The 14,335-nt window shown below is 56.3% G+C and overlaps 1 protein-coding gene across 3 annotated transcripts; it reads right to left on the minus strand.

Moving 5' to 3' along the window:
* Positions 1-369: 369 nt before the first annotated feature.
* TNIP1 (TNFAIP3 interacting protein 1) lies at positions 370-14,335 on the minus strand. 3 transcript variants are annotated; one of them, XM_062502112.1, is made up of 17 exons: positions 14,222-14,335; positions 8,383-8,553; positions 7,260-7,382; positions 6,870-6,952; positions 4,676-4,867; positions 4,403-4,497; positions 4,237-4,321; positions 3,909-3,998; positions 3,599-3,664; positions 3,306-3,441; positions 3,096-3,220; positions 2,674-2,790; positions 2,238-2,363; positions 1,845-1,925; positions 1,545-1,739; positions 1,213-1,303; positions 370-858 (listed from the first exon to the last, which is right to left on the minus strand). In XM_062502112.1, the coding sequence occupies exons 2-17, from the start codon at positions 8,513-8,515 to the stop codon at positions 833-835; spliced, it is 1,764 nt and encodes a 587-aa protein (XP_062358096.1). In that variant the 5' UTR covers positions 8,516-8,553; positions 14,222-14,335; the 3' UTR covers positions 370-832. The 3 variants fall into 3 exon arrangements, with proteins under 3 accessions (XP_062358096.1, XP_062358095.1, XP_062358097.1); XM_062502111.1 differs by having other exon boundaries at positions 3,909-4,001; XM_062502113.1 differs by lacking the exon at positions 3,909-3,998.

Raw genomic sequence — 14,335 nt, forward strand, 5'->3', positions numbered from 1 at the left:
CAAACATGGACTGAGCATCAGAGCCCAGCATTTGTGGACAGGCTGTGGGGTGAGTGCAGAGGACAGGTGGACAAAAGGGCCTAGAGGTAGGAGCAGGGGCTTCCCTGCCCTGAAAGAGGTGGGGGGGCAGAAGTGAGGAGGGTGAGGGGCGAAGCTCAGCACACAGAGAGAGGTGGGGGGCACGCACTTGGGGCAAGAGATCCTGGTGTCCCCAAGCAAGGGTTGGGGTCCCCTTGCATTCAGTCTGTCTCTATGGATATACGCAAGCACGTGGGGAACAACAGTCCTGGTGTCCCTCCCTCTCCTCCTCCCCACTCAGAGGCTGCCCCACATGAAGCAGCTTTCACGACAAAAACAGAGAGACTCAGACACACTTCAGTCCTTAAATAAATACAAAGACATCAACCACCCTCAGGCCAGGCCATGGCTGTGGCCAGCACTTGCCTGTGACTGTGGGGTCTCCCACCACCAGGAGAGTCCCTGCTGTTACCTGCTCCTCCAGGGGCTCTGGACTGGGGCAGCTCCTAGGAAACACTGACCTCCCCTCTGAAGACCTGGCTCGGGTCTAAAACGATGCCAGGCCTGGCTCCTCGTGGGGAAGGGGATGGCCGCATGGAACTGACCCCATGCTGGCTGCCACCATGATGGCACCTTTAGTCCCTCCTTCATGACTTCCTTGGGGGAAGGCGCTGCTGAGCCCCTCACGTGCAGCACATGTCCTTGCACAGGCGTTGGCAGCCAGAGGAAGCTCCTGGACACACTCACACTCGGGCACACACACACACCCCCTACTCCTCTTCCACTGGTGTTGGAGCGTGGCCGGTCCTTGGCGTTACGGCAATCCGGGATCTGCCTGTTCTGAGACACAACAGAGGGGTGGCACAGAGTAAGCACAGTTCTTCATGCTCACACAAGCCCCACAAGTGGGATGCCAGCCATGACATGGTTGATATACCTAAGCACCAGCTGCCATAACTCCACAAGCTGTTTGGGCTCAGCCTGATTTTAGGTGCTGTGGGGATGCTGGCAGGGATACAGCAGGGACCAACCCCATGGCAAAATCATCCCCTCAGCTGATGAGAGGTGGGACCCAGGGGTGAATGGCCACTGCCTGGAAAGTTTTGCCACCATCCCTCCCCCATGTGTTTAGCCAAGTGCTCCATATGTCAGGGTGAAGGATGGGCACCCTGTCAGGGAGGGTCTGAGCCTTACCCAAGTCCTTGGGGACTGGTTTCACCCCAGTCACTGGTTGGGTGTTCTGGCTGCGAGCCATGGCACAGGGTGGGCGCCAGGGGTACTCGGGCTGCGGGAGGAGATGGAACAGAGACAGGGAATTTCCTGGGATGTGAATCATGAGGCTGCACTCTGTGATTGATTGACAGTGAGAGGAGGAGAAGGAGGGCAAGAAAGGGACTGAGCAGTCACAGGACACAGATGCTCAGATCCCTGCTCTGGGACTCCGTGGCCCTGGAGGGCAGGGAGTCACAGACCCATCCTCATGTCACCCTCTGCTCCCCCTCCTGCTGGCACACGTAGAGCCTCACCGGGGGAAAATGGTGGAAGTTCTGTCCTTGCGTGTGCTCGCCCGGCATGGCTGGCGGGTATCGGATCTGCTGCCACTCGTCGTAGCCGTGGTACATGGGGTGAGCCATGGGGGGACTGTACTGGTACTGGTACATGGGGCAGGCTGGGCCCAGCGGCCCTGGCCCTGGCTCTGGGTGCAGCCTCTCTCCAGAAGCCTACAAGGAGGCAGGACAGATGCTGGGGAGATCCCAAGGGAAGCCCACCAACCCCACTGTCTCCCCAATTGCCTCTGCCTATTGACGTTTACCTCCCATCCCTACCTGTTTGTGCTGTTTCAGCAGCTTCTTCAGCTTCTCCTTCTCCTCCTTCTCCCTCTGGCAGTCGTCTTTGGAGGCTCGCAGCTGGGAGGAAGAGGAGTTAGTGCAGAGCCCACCCTGCCACCCCCCATCTTCATGGGTTAAGGTCGCTGAGAGAATGCCTGCACCAGTCTCCCAGTCACACTCCCAGGAAAGGTGTAGAAAGAAGAGATTAATGAAAGATGATCTGGCAATCACAAGCAGGAGAAAAAACACACCTCTGGCCTTCCTGCCCTCCTTCAGCCCCTACTCTTAGTTACGTACAGGGACTGTGAATCTGGGGGCGAGCATTTCTGAGACACGTGCGGCTGACACGGGGCTCCCAAAGCACTGCTAGTATCACCCAGTGCTGCTCACCTGGTTGTTGGAGAGGACCAACTGCTTCTGCAGCTTTTCCAGCTGCTGCTTCAGCTCTTCCTTCTCCTCATTCATCCTCTCCCTGTCACTCCGTTCCCGCTGGAAGTCTTCCTCAAAAATTTTCACCTGGCAGGAAGGAAGAATGTGGGTGCATGTGGCAGAGGGCAGACACTCCCCTAAGCAACCCCATCACTGTGCTGCCATTCTTGACTCCACTAGCCATGCCCCAGGCATGCGGGCTGGCACCATGAGCCATGGCTGTGGTCCTTCAAGATGATTGCCTGGAGGACGCTGAGTTGGGTCCCCAAGCCCCACCACCCCAGCACTGACACCTGCCCAGCTGCTGGGCTGCTGCTGCCACGCAGGGCTCTTTGCTGTACAGATTCAGGCCACGTATTTCCTTCCCTGTCCTCAGTGGCTCTGTGTCCTGCCCTACCTGCTGCTTGAGTAGCTCATTCTGGGTCAGCAGCTCCTGCTGTGGCAGCTTCCCTGCTGGCTCCATGGCAAAGATGGGTGGTGGAGAGGCTTGGACATTCAGGGCCTCTTCTAGTGCCTAGAGAGGAAGAGGAGGGACCAGGGTCAGAGCAAATTCAGTGCCCAAGATGTCACTGAAGGACCCTGGACATGTGCCCAGTGTGGGAAGTGGGTAGAACTGGGCACGGGCAAGGAGGACAATAGACCCTCCTTGAATCCCCCCTTCCTCAGAGCCCAGAGGGATGTGCTGGGCCTCATACAAGTGGTGAGTCTGGCACAAGTCCCTGCCTGGGCAAGAGTGGTCAGTTGTGGATTTGAGAGAGGTCAAGAGACTGGAGAACATTAAAGACATTTTGAAGTGAGGGGGTGTGCCCTGGGCCCCACCTTGTTCAGCCTCTGGATCTCCTTTTCCTGGTATTCCCGCTGCCTGGTGACTGGAGCCAGCTGCTCCTGCAGGAACCGCATCCTCTGCTGCAGGTCCCTCACCTCCATGGCCAGCCTCTCCTTCTCTGCCTGCAGGAACCCGGGTGGGGAGGAGATCAGCCAGAGCAGGGTGACAGGACTAGCAGCTCCCTGTCACCCTTCCCAAGGGACTTGCCTCCTCTGTTTCAATCCGGGACTTGGCCAGGAGCAGCTTGCGGTCAAAATCCCGTTGCTTTTGCTCCCGCTCTGACTCCAGCTCGGTCACTGCCCTGCGGGCCTCAGCCAGCTCCTGGTGTAGATCTGTGACCTGCCAGGAGGGAGTGAGTGGGGGCGTTGGCCTGGAAAGACCCAAAGCGGGGGGAAAGGAGCTACAGGCAGTCCCCAGCCTCCCTCCACCATTTCCTCTGGGTCCCCACAGCCAGCACCCAGCAGCAATGTTCCCCCCCTCAGGCACCCAGCCCTACCTTCTGCTCGTACTTCTGCTTCATGGAGCGGAAATGCTGATCCCATTGTTTGTTCACCTCCAGCAACTGCAGGGAGAGAGGGATGCCTGAACAGGAGCCAAAATCCTGCTACTAACCAGCTGTGGTGGTCTCCAGCAGACTCCTGTCGTGAAAGCACTTTGGCGACCAGCTGGATGGACATCCCAGCTCCAGCAGTGCTCCCCTGCAGCTCTCAAGCCCTGCCCAGTCTGTCAGTCCCATCCCAGCCCTGGGGCTCCTCTGCCCACTCCCCACCTCCTTAGTGGTGCCTCCCTCCCAGCCTGGTCCTCACCTCCCTGCGCTGGTGCTCCAGGATCTTCACCTTCTTTTCCTTGGCTTCCAGCTCTTCTCTGCCTCGCGCCTTCTCCACCATGGCCCCGCTCTGCTGGACGCGCACGGGGGGGACCCTCAGGGCTTTTGTGGAGGCTCTGCCCAAGGCTGGCTAAACTCAAGCCAGTTCCCCTCCCACTGCCTCCCCCATCCCCTTGAGACCCTGAGCACTCCTGCTGGTCCTACTGGGACAAACTGGGGGCTCCACTAAATGAGGCCATCTTTGCTGATGTGGCAGCGGGCTCCCTGCCTCCTTCCCGGCCCTCTCCAAGGAGATGCTGCCTCCTCACCTGCTGCTGCTGCTCCGCAGCTTCCCTCTTCCCAGCGTCCTGGCTGCTCAGCGTCACCATCCTCCGGAGCTCCTGGTTCTCACACCTGTGGAACCACAGGAAGGATGGGTCAGCAGGAAGAAGCTTCCAGAGCAGCCCTGTCCCCATCCACACAGCCCACCCTCACCTGAGCTTCTCCAGAGCCTGGTTTCTCTGCTCCAGGTCATGCTCCAGCTTGGTGCGCAGCTCCTTGTTCTCACTGTGCAGCGTCTCACACAGCGTCTGCAGGGTGAACACTGCCAACGTGAGGACCATGGCCTGCCCTGGGTCACACACATCCCACCACGCCACACTAAGGAGGTGGGTGGGTGTCCACCTCACGATGGGCAGGAGGGGTTAGCTGGGAAAAAAAATAGAAGGGGGAAAATCTCCATCAAGTGCCAGGCCAGCCCTCGCTCACCTGCAGGAATGACGTTCTCTGCTCATTCTTGTGCACCTTGGAGGCCAAGCGCTTGAGCTCGGAGGCCATGTAGCCCATGCGCACAAAGACCTGCTCCTTGCTGGCCTCCTTGGCACAGCCACTCAGCGTGTTCTCCAGCTGCTGCAGCTGGGGCAGCAGGTTGGCATCCTCGTTCAGTGGCTGCTCCACATCCTGGGAATGGGGAGGGGATCGAGTATGGTCAGACCAGTTCAAGGAGCATTGCAAACTTCCTCTTGGGATGTATCAACTTCATGTCCCACCCACGGCTGTGGTGGGGAGCTGGGCCAGCACAAACACACTCTGCAGCACTTTTCAGTACGCTGAAAAACTGTGTCACCTTCGTAAAGGTCTGATTCCCAGCTGTTGGATATGGCATACCAAGTCCCCAGGTGGAGAAGGACATGGTAGCAGCCCATGTATTCCCTGTGCCCCTTGGCAGCCTGAGCAGGACAGACTCTCAAATCGCTGACACCAATTGAGGCATCTCCATCCTTGGGCTCTTTTGCACCTGAGCTATTCCCATCTGCACCGAGACTAAAAATCCCAGCTCCTGACACTGTCCTCTCTACTGACACCCTGGTCCATTCTGGTAGGTCTGCTTGTCTTACTCCAATTCCCATGTTCTCCTTCCACCTCTCCTTCTTCTGTGCTTCCTGCTGCTGTGACTCTTGAAGCACTAGGAACCCGAGATCTTTGGCAGGTGATAGCCACTAGGGTGATGCACAGGATTTAAACAACAGCCAGGAAACCCCAGGTCAGGGCACACCCACCAGTCTCAGAGTATACCCTGCCCATAGGGAGTGTCCCCAGGAGGTTTATGGTCCTCTGGAATTGGTGGTTAACTCCTCCATAGCCTAGGAGGTGCCACTGGCACAACAGCTGGCACACCTGGCACTGCTGGGTATAGCTGGGGATGTGCTGGCACACGTACACCTGCCCTGCTCTCAGCCACGCTGACTCACCTGCTGCCTGTGGAAATGTCCCTGATTGCACTGACCCTGCACTGACCCAGCCCTGAATGTCCCCAGCACACTGTCCCTGAAGTTTACAGCCCCAAACCTGCTGTGGGAGGGTTTGTGTGGGGCACAGCACAGCTAGCTCCTCCCACCCATGTCCTGTCCCACCGTGCTGGCAAGGGAGGCAGAGAAGACCCAAGCTGGGGAATACAGGTGTGAGCACAGGACTTGGCTCAGGCATCAGCAACTGGTGGCCAAGCAGATCCCAATCTGCTCTCCATCACCTCATAGCTGAACCCCAGGAGCGTCCAGTAAGACTCAACGCCTCCAAGAGCCTCTCTGGCCAATGCAAACAGGAATGTGCAAGGAGAACATGTCCTCTTTCTGGTACCATGTGGTGCCAGCTGATGTTCATTCCCCTTGGACTCTCCATTCCAGCACAGAAAAAATCAGAGCAGGACAGGATGGGGAAATGACATCCAGGAGGACATTCAGGTGGCAGAAAATGGAGCACATGGAGGTCTTCTGGCTAGGGCAGACCCTCTCAGCAATGACAGGGCTTGGAGGTCCGGTCCTCCCACCCAGTGTGGGCACCAGCTAAACAACAGAGCATCACTGACAGCCATTTGTGTTGTCACAGCTCTTCCCGTCACTGTCATGTGGCATCTGCAGACACTGGTGTCCCCATCTGGCTGAGGTTGCTTCACTGGCTCCTCCCTAGGCCCAGCCAGGCCAGTTGTGTTTGCAGGAGAACCCTTGCCCAGTTTATCCTTTCTCTGTGGTTTGCCCAAGGGCTGCCTTGACATGGGTCAGCCAGCCCTGCTGGTGCCTGCCTAGGCACAGAACTGCAGCCCTGCACACCCCTAAACCCCTGACACTGGCTTGACTCCTCACTCCCCAACACCAAATTCTGCAGGCACCAGGGCTACTCACCACTTTCCTGAGGAAACCCCTGTGCTTTGATGGCAACAATATCAAACTCTGAGGAGGATCCCTGCAAGGGGGGCAGCCAGGTGAGAGCTGCCCAGGGACTGGCAGCCAAGATGCCCACAATACAAAAAGAGGGACCACCAGGAGTAGAGCAGGGGAGCTGACCCCTCCTTTCAGGTTCGTCCCTGTTTCTAGAGGCTAAAGGTTGTCTTCTTTTGCTTGAATTAGATTCACAGTGCATCCCTCTCAGCTATGCCAGCACCAGCTTCCACATTCAGCAGACTCACACTCGGAGGTGATTTCCGTGCCTCCATGTCCAGTTGGGCACTGCCCGGGGCCGCCCGTGCAAAGCTGGGATCAGGGCCGACGGCTGTGGAAAGGGGAGAGGATGCAGCCATGAGCCTTTTGGAGAGCATGGCCTCTCTCCACCTGGCACAGGGACGCAGACAGTAGACACCTGCAAGGTCAGGCACTGATGGATGATTTCTACCCAACCTACGGGGATGGGACAGAAGCCTCCTTTTAGAAGGGAGGATGACAGTGGTTTGATATACTCCAGAGATGACATGGCTGTAACAGACCTTCATTAAAGTCTCTTGCACAGCCTTTACCTTCCCCCAAGCTCAGGATTCTGAGCCATCAGGTTATTCCTCTCCCATGAGCCTCACATCTCCTACCTCCAATTTCCACCAAGTTCTCCAAGGAAGATGACCCAATCAGCATTTTGTTGTCCTTCACGAGGTCCTCTGCCTTCTGCCGCAGCTTGGATGCCTCAACCTGGGATTCCTCCAGAAGCTCTCCTGTTGTGGGCAACAAGGATGCTCAGCCTCCTTCCGCAACGGCCTGTCCAGCAGTGGCCCCATCCACCAGCACCAAAAACCCTGTCTGGCTGGAACAGTGCCCACAATAATCCTTCTTCAGCTAGAAACAACTATTCTGGGATAAATCCAAAGGCAAAGCTGCATCAGCAGCCCACTGGTTTCAGAGATCCTCATGCTGACACAAAGGACTGGTTACAGGAGGGAGAAGGCACCACTGTGGCTCTCAGAGGTCTCCTCTGCTTCTCAGTAGAGACAAATTTAAGCCTGGGTGGTGAACTTACAGGTCCAACTTCCCCACTTTGGGGCCTGGCATGAACAATGCAATCCTCTACTGATGAGGGGAGGGCTGCTGTCACACCAGTGAGTCCCTGTGCCAGGTAAGGGCATGGTGACACAACAGGAATCACGAGGCAGGTGGAAATTCATCTGCAGAAACAGGACTCAAAGGAGGAAGCTGGCTCACAAGACAGAAAGCAAAACTGGGGGTGCAAGTAGGGGAAGGCTGACAAGAAGAAAGAGGGTGGCACAACTCAGCTGGAACATTTCAACACTGGTATGTTCCTGCTGCTGCAGGGAGCAATCAACATCAGGTTCCTTGAGAAACACCTGGGAAAAGCCCTCGGCCCAACAGGGCTTGCAGGAGCTGGGGATTTTCATCAAAAGCAGAACAGCTCCCAGCACCCATGAACTCCAAGGAGCTGTGCTTCAGCACTTGTCTTTTCTTCCCAGACATTTATTCCACCACCAAACACCTCAGAAGTTCAGCAAAATTCTTGCTCCCTCTGCATCACTGTGTGAAAAAGCTCAGACATCCTGCTCAACCCTCCAGAACACGGACAGCTTTGCTGCTGCCCCAGTGCCAAGACCCCCAAGCTTCTACCAGCACCCTTCCTCAGCCAAACAAGAAAGCCCTGGCTTTATGGGCACAGGCTGGGCTGCCCCAAAGGCAAATCTCATCCCCCTGGCATGCAGCAGTTACCGATAGATTTGATCCCTTGCATCTTCTCCTTCAGCCGGGCGTTCTCCTCCACCAGCCGCTCCAAGGCCGTGGATCCATTCTCCTCTGACCCCCCACCAGGGTCATAGATATGATAGGGTCCTCTCCCCTCCATGCCTGCTGTTCAGTCGCCTACCTCCCAGCCAGGCATCCCTGCAAGGTAATGGAGCATGGTGTCACCTTCCTCTGGCTCCAGATGGTGCCACAGTCCCTGGTCCCAACCATATGGGGGTGTAGGGTGCTGTGCTGGTGCCTCACTGCTCGCCAGTCAGACAACAAGTAACCCCGGTGAAGGCACTTCCCCCTCCAGCCCTGCTTGGGGCAAACATGTCAGGGTGACTCACGGCCATGAGAACTGTCACAAGAGGAGGCATCACCAGCAGTTCCACTTGGGGCTAATTCTCATCCATGAAGGTTGCTGGAGTTATAGAGAAGGCTGCAACCCCGGGTTGCTGCATCCCAGGAGAGATGGAGATGCAGACCAGGAGGACTCACCTACACCAGGGCATTGTCACTAGGGCATCCTGCCCAACATATGGTATTTCTGGGGTGCATAAAGGCTTGCGAGGGGCTGTTTGGGGAAGGGCAGTAGCTGCAACTCCAAAAGCCTTTACCAGCAGCTGGCGGGATGTTTGGGCTGTACTGGGGGATAAGCCCCAGGAGCCAGGCAGGGATTCACTCTGTCCCCCTCCTCAGCCAGAAAAACTGGCTGCCAGCAGCACAGCTTCCTCAATTGGGAACAGGAAACATCTGGGCATGTGCCGGGCTGGGAGCAAAGCCCAAGGAGACAAAACACCTGTGACCAGTATACAACTTGCTTTTCCAATTCCTTGCATTTGCAGGTGGCCTAAGGCCTCCCCCTTGTTGAAGTCTGACCTGGGGACAGCTGGGGAGGATCCTGGCTCCAGGTTTCACCCATATCCTGGGGGGATAAAGCAGCTGCTGTGAACCCCAGTACAGCTTATCAGAACTATCCCCTCTGATGCCAGCTTGTTAGGACATGGAGAAGAGCAGCAGCTGAGAAGGTCCTGGTGCTGGCTGAAGCTGGGATGCTGCCTGGGGGTACAACAGGAGCACCCCAAAGTGCTCTTCTCCCAGCCAAGACAGCTGGTAAGCAGGAGGGAGCTGAGAAGAGGTGTTTAGACTGGGGAAGGGGGTAGCCTGTACCCGAAACTGTCTCAATCTCAGACTAATGCTCATGCCATGAGTGATCCAGGCTGATCTCCAGTTTGGATGACCTGCCTGCCAGGGAACAGCAGGGACTTTCCAGATGACAACTGCCACCTGGCAGATCCACAACTCAGCAGCAATTAACGCCTGCCTCAGCGACAGGGAATTAGGCCTGGCCTCAGCAGCACTCTGCTTCTGGGAGGTGCACTGGTGTGTCTCATCATCCTCCTGCTCTGTGGGTGATGCCAAGCCCCCCCCACATTGTTTCTGTCCCCTTTATGGGGAGCCAGTGACCTTGTCCCAAGCAGCTGGAACTGCCCAACTGTGGTGGTGTGGGGTGAGGAGGAGAGGCTATTCCTGGAGTCCAGAGCAGCTGACAGGAAGCTGTGGAAGAACCAGGGCCATTTCCAAGCTATGGGTCCCAGCGATGTCAGCACTGTCACAGCCAGTCTTAAACAGAGGGTGGGTTTGGATTAGGTATTAGGGAGAGATTCTTTACTGCAAGGAGGTGAGGCACCCCAACAGGCTGCCCAGAGCAGCTGTGGATGCTCCATCCCTGGAAGTGATCAAGGCCAGCACATAGCCCAATGGGACCCTTGTGGCTGGGAAATGCCATCACCTGTGGCCACGCTACCTGCCTGGCCAGCCTGGCAGAGGATGGGGATGGCGTCACAGGCTGGATGGGGACCGGAGCCTGCTTCTCACTGCTGTTCCAGTCACCACATGCTGCTTCAGACCTGGGGCTCTGGAGCTGGGTACCACAACCCGCCCTGCAGTGACCAGCTTGTGGGGCATCTGCATCCTGCATCGGGATGAGCACAGGAATGTGTCAGGGAAGATAGAGAGAGGAAGAAAAAGAGGGAATAGCTGCCCTCTCCTGCAGTACCATCTCCTCATGTGGCTTGGAAGCAGCCTGAAATACCAATCCTCATTCTCTTAATGCCAGACCCCAAACCTGGAGGTTTTTTGCCTTGTCCCATAGCATATGGGAGGTACCTGTCCCCTGTGCACCCCTGCAGGAATCCCCCAGAGTCCAGGTGCACTGACGACCCCACCAAACAGCAGAGCTCACTCACAGTGATCCCGTATTCTCCCAGACAGATGGAGGCACAGATATTCCCTCTGATATTCCCTTTCTCAAGATTCTATCAAGAACTTTTTTATTCAAGGTCTGTACCCTACTACGGAGATTGTAGCAAAGAGACCACAGGAGCTGTTTTCAAACAACAGCTGTGGAGAGGAACTGGACTATCTCCAGCTGACCCAAGCACAGACCAGCTGCAAATATGCCAGCAAACAATAGCCAGCTAGAGGGAGGGATTTCCACAGCATTGCAAGCCATCACTGGGGACAGGGTGGATTTTCCTGGAATGGAGGCACAATTTCTGCAAGGAGCTGCTGGAACAGAGAGGTCACCCTGGGGACCAGAGACCAAGTCACTGATCCCAGTCTTGCTTTGTTGTGTTCTTTTTCCCTTAAGAGTTCTGACAGATGAGATTTACAGTGAGAAATCTAATTTCAATAAAAACAAGAAGGGAGGAGGGAAGGGGGATCTACACCAGCACCTAACAGTGGTTAGATACACAAAGAAAACACGACTACCACAGACTCCAGCAGAAACCACCAAACCACCAGAAAACACTTTCCTCTTTGTCAGTCAACAGTTCTGAAGGTGATCTGACAGCATTTCAGCTGGGGCCTGAGGGCCAGGCTCGGACCACGGTTGCCTGGCTGCAGCTCACTGGCTCCACACCCAGCTGCTGTCAGAGATTGCCAGATGGGCACCCGTGGGCACTGCTGGTTCCATGAGGAACACCAAGACCTTTAGGTAGCAAATTTTTATGGCAACTCAGGAAAAATAGAGAATGAGAGTGAGACTCACAAGCAAAGATGAAAGCAGAGTGGTGTTTAAATAGCTGTGCTGTGGCTTGGGAGTGAGCTGGAGCTGTCACTGCTGTCACCCAGAACAACACGCACCACTAACCCAGCCATCAGTGTACCAGCCATGCAGAAGTGGCAGAAGGATGTGATTCCTGCTTCAAAACTACTGAACACTGAAGATACCAAGGCTTAGGATGTGAAGCCTGTGCAGGAGGGGTCTGGAACTGCTGGGGGCTTGCTCTGGGCAGTGACCCCAGGGTGGGGAGCAGCCTCCCAGAGCTGGCAGCCCTTCAATTCCCATCCTATGATGGCCCAGCCCTAAGGAGAAGGGGGTTTTCCTTACTCCAGTGCACAACATTCACAGGAAGCCTCCTCCGCACCAGGATCACAGGAGGTGAAAGCAAATCCCTGCAGGCTGCCAGCATAATTTTCCCATGATTGGGGCTGCTGGGTCCCCAGCCTGCCTCCTCAGAGGGAAAGCAAAAGCCAATCAGATACACACCATGGAACGATTTTTTTTGTTTGCTTGATCATTTTAACAGAAAACACTGTAGCCCCCAGACTGGTTTTCTTCTACAGGTCTCCAGCAGCTTCCCAGACAAAGGACAACCATTCCTGGACTGCTGGACTGGTCTCATTTGCAGGAAAACAAAAGTAGATTTGGCTTTAGGAGGCAGCAATAACTGCCCACTTTTTGGGCAGTGCAGTCCACTGGGCTGGGAGTAATAAAAGAGGAAAGCAGGCATTGCAAGGCTCAGGTCTCAAATGGAGAGGTCTGAACCTCCACTTGTAGTGTGTTCCTTTCCAGCCGGTTTAGCCACAAAGAGAGTGTGGGAAAGGGAAGAGCCCTACCCAAAACACAGCAGGTATTAAAGATATCCCCCAGTCAGAAATAACACTCTTCCCTCAAAAACCCACCTCCTCAAGATGCTTCACGAAACAACCTGCTTCTGATGAGGCTGCTAACAAAGAAAATAAAGCATTTCCCTAGGTCTGCCAGCTTTACAAACACAGGTAACTACACACACTTGTACAACTCCTCGGGATGGGCCCAAGCTTCAGTGCAGCCAGGAGACACAACCTGGCATGGTGGTGGTGCTCTCCTGGCAGCATGGTGGTGCTCTCCTGGCAGCTCTCATTTATGCAAGACCCCATCTTCTGCTGCAAAGACATCTGGCTCATCCTGCCTGCTCCAGTTCTCCCTGCAGCGATCAGCAGCATCATGGCTGCTTGTCACAGCACTCCAAAGCAGAACAAGGCATAGCCACCCCTCTCCTCGTAGCCTTTTTCTTCCTTCCGAACTATTCCTGTCCATCTTGGTGTGCTTCAGCTGGTGACAACCAAGCCAGCAGGAGATAGTGGCACCACAAAGCTACAACAGTGAAGTGCCACCCAAAATGTAAGAACTGCTGCTTTAAAACAAAATCTGCAATGCCACAAGAGTAGGTAGCTCGGTTTCCTCCACCCACTAGAGTTTTGTACCAGCTGCTGGCAAGCAACAACCCACAGCCCTGTGTTAAATAGGTCTGCCTGGAGTAGGTCGGGCCAAAAGGGCATAGTGGGATTTCTTGCAGAACCAGGAATTATGCCAAAGGCAGCAAAAAGCCTCTCCTATTTTCTTCTTGCTTACTTCACCTCACCGCAGAGACAGCTCTCAAGGACGTGCCTGGTTGGAGCCCTCTTGTCTCCAGAATTCATCCAAGTGCCCAAAGTCCAGTCTCTGAAACACTTCAGCTGACAGCACTCTACATGAAATGTGCACTCCAAAACAGCTTGTGGCAGTACAACAGCTCCCACTTCCCCAAGTGATGGGAATAACCCACCCACGTGATGGGAATAACCAGCTCAAAGGAAAAGACTGCATTTGACTTCTTTATACAGGGGTCAACCTGTGTGCCAGGGACACAGGAACAAGATAGTAAGATCTCTGAGAGGATGCACATCCCCCTGAGTCCCACCTGGAGCTATTCTCACCTAAAAGCAGCAGTGACAGCATCTTTTCTATATTTTTCTCTCTGCCTTCTGCGAGGGTCTTAGCATGGAACTGAAGGAGGAGAAAGGGGGAGACAAGCCCTCCCAAAAGAGGAGGATTCTGCCATCCCTGCTCCAGCTATTCCAGCCTCTGGATCAGCATCCGATGCAGATACACGCGGTTGGACCAAAGGGAAAAAGTCAAAGGGAAAGGAAAACAGCAGGGACAGGAGGGTCCTTGAGGCCATGGCCGCCGCAGCCCCCCCCCCGAGGGGACCTACGAATAGGCCCTGCCCAGGGGGATCGCAAGCCAGAGAGTCGGGAGGCAGATGCGTGGGCCAGGGAAACGCCAGCGTTGTGCAAGGCGGAGCGAGGGAGGAGCGGGGCCGCCCCGGGGCACCAGCACCGCCCGGGGGGCTGGGGGACCCGCACCCCACCGAGCCTCCTCGTCCTCCCCCGGGCACCGCCGGGAACAGACACCCAGCCCGTCCCCCGGGGGGGCGGCAGCCCCCGATCCGGCCGGGAGAGGGGAAACTGAGGCACGGCACGATTACTACGACACCGGGCAATTCCCCGGGGGACGGCGCGGCCTCGGCCCCCTCCGGGGTTTCACCCCGAGCACCCGAGCGGCCGGGAACCGGCCAGATACGGACAACACACAGTCCCGATCCCAGCAATTCCCTCCGGCCTGGTTCCCTTCCTTGTGGCGGCGCGACCCCGGTGCCTCGTAAGACCCCGATGCCCCGGGCAGGGCTCCTGTCCGCGAGGGCGCTGGGGCCCCGCAGCGCTCCGAGCTCACCTGCCGTGCGCCCCACGGCGGGGCCACCGCCGGGATTGGGGCGGGATCGGAATCGGGGTCGGGGTCTCGGTCCGGGTCCCTCCGCTCCGCCACCAGCACCGCCACAGCTGGTTC

This window comes from Cinclus cinclus, chromosome 14 (genome assembly GCF_963662255.1).
Source record: "Cinclus cinclus chromosome 14, bCinCin1.1, whole genome shotgun sequence".
NCBI lineage: Eukaryota > Metazoa > Chordata > Aves > Passeriformes > Cinclidae > Cinclus > Cinclus cinclus.

Excerpts from the sequence above, each read along its gene's own strand:
- TNIP1 (XM_062502111.1), bottom strand. The coding sequence starts at position 8,515 with ATGGAGGGGAGAGGACCCTATCATATCTATGACCCTGGTGGGGGGTCA. Across the intron at positions 4,322-4,402 it reads CAGGCTCTGGAGAAGCTCAG|GTGTGAGAACCAGGAGCTCC; the intron begins GTGAGGGTGGGC and ends GTGGTTCCACAG. Across the intron at positions 1,740-1,844 it reads TGCTGAAACAGCACAAACAG|GCTTCTGGAGAGAGGCTGCA; the intron begins GTAGGGATGGGA and ends GCCTCCTTGTAG.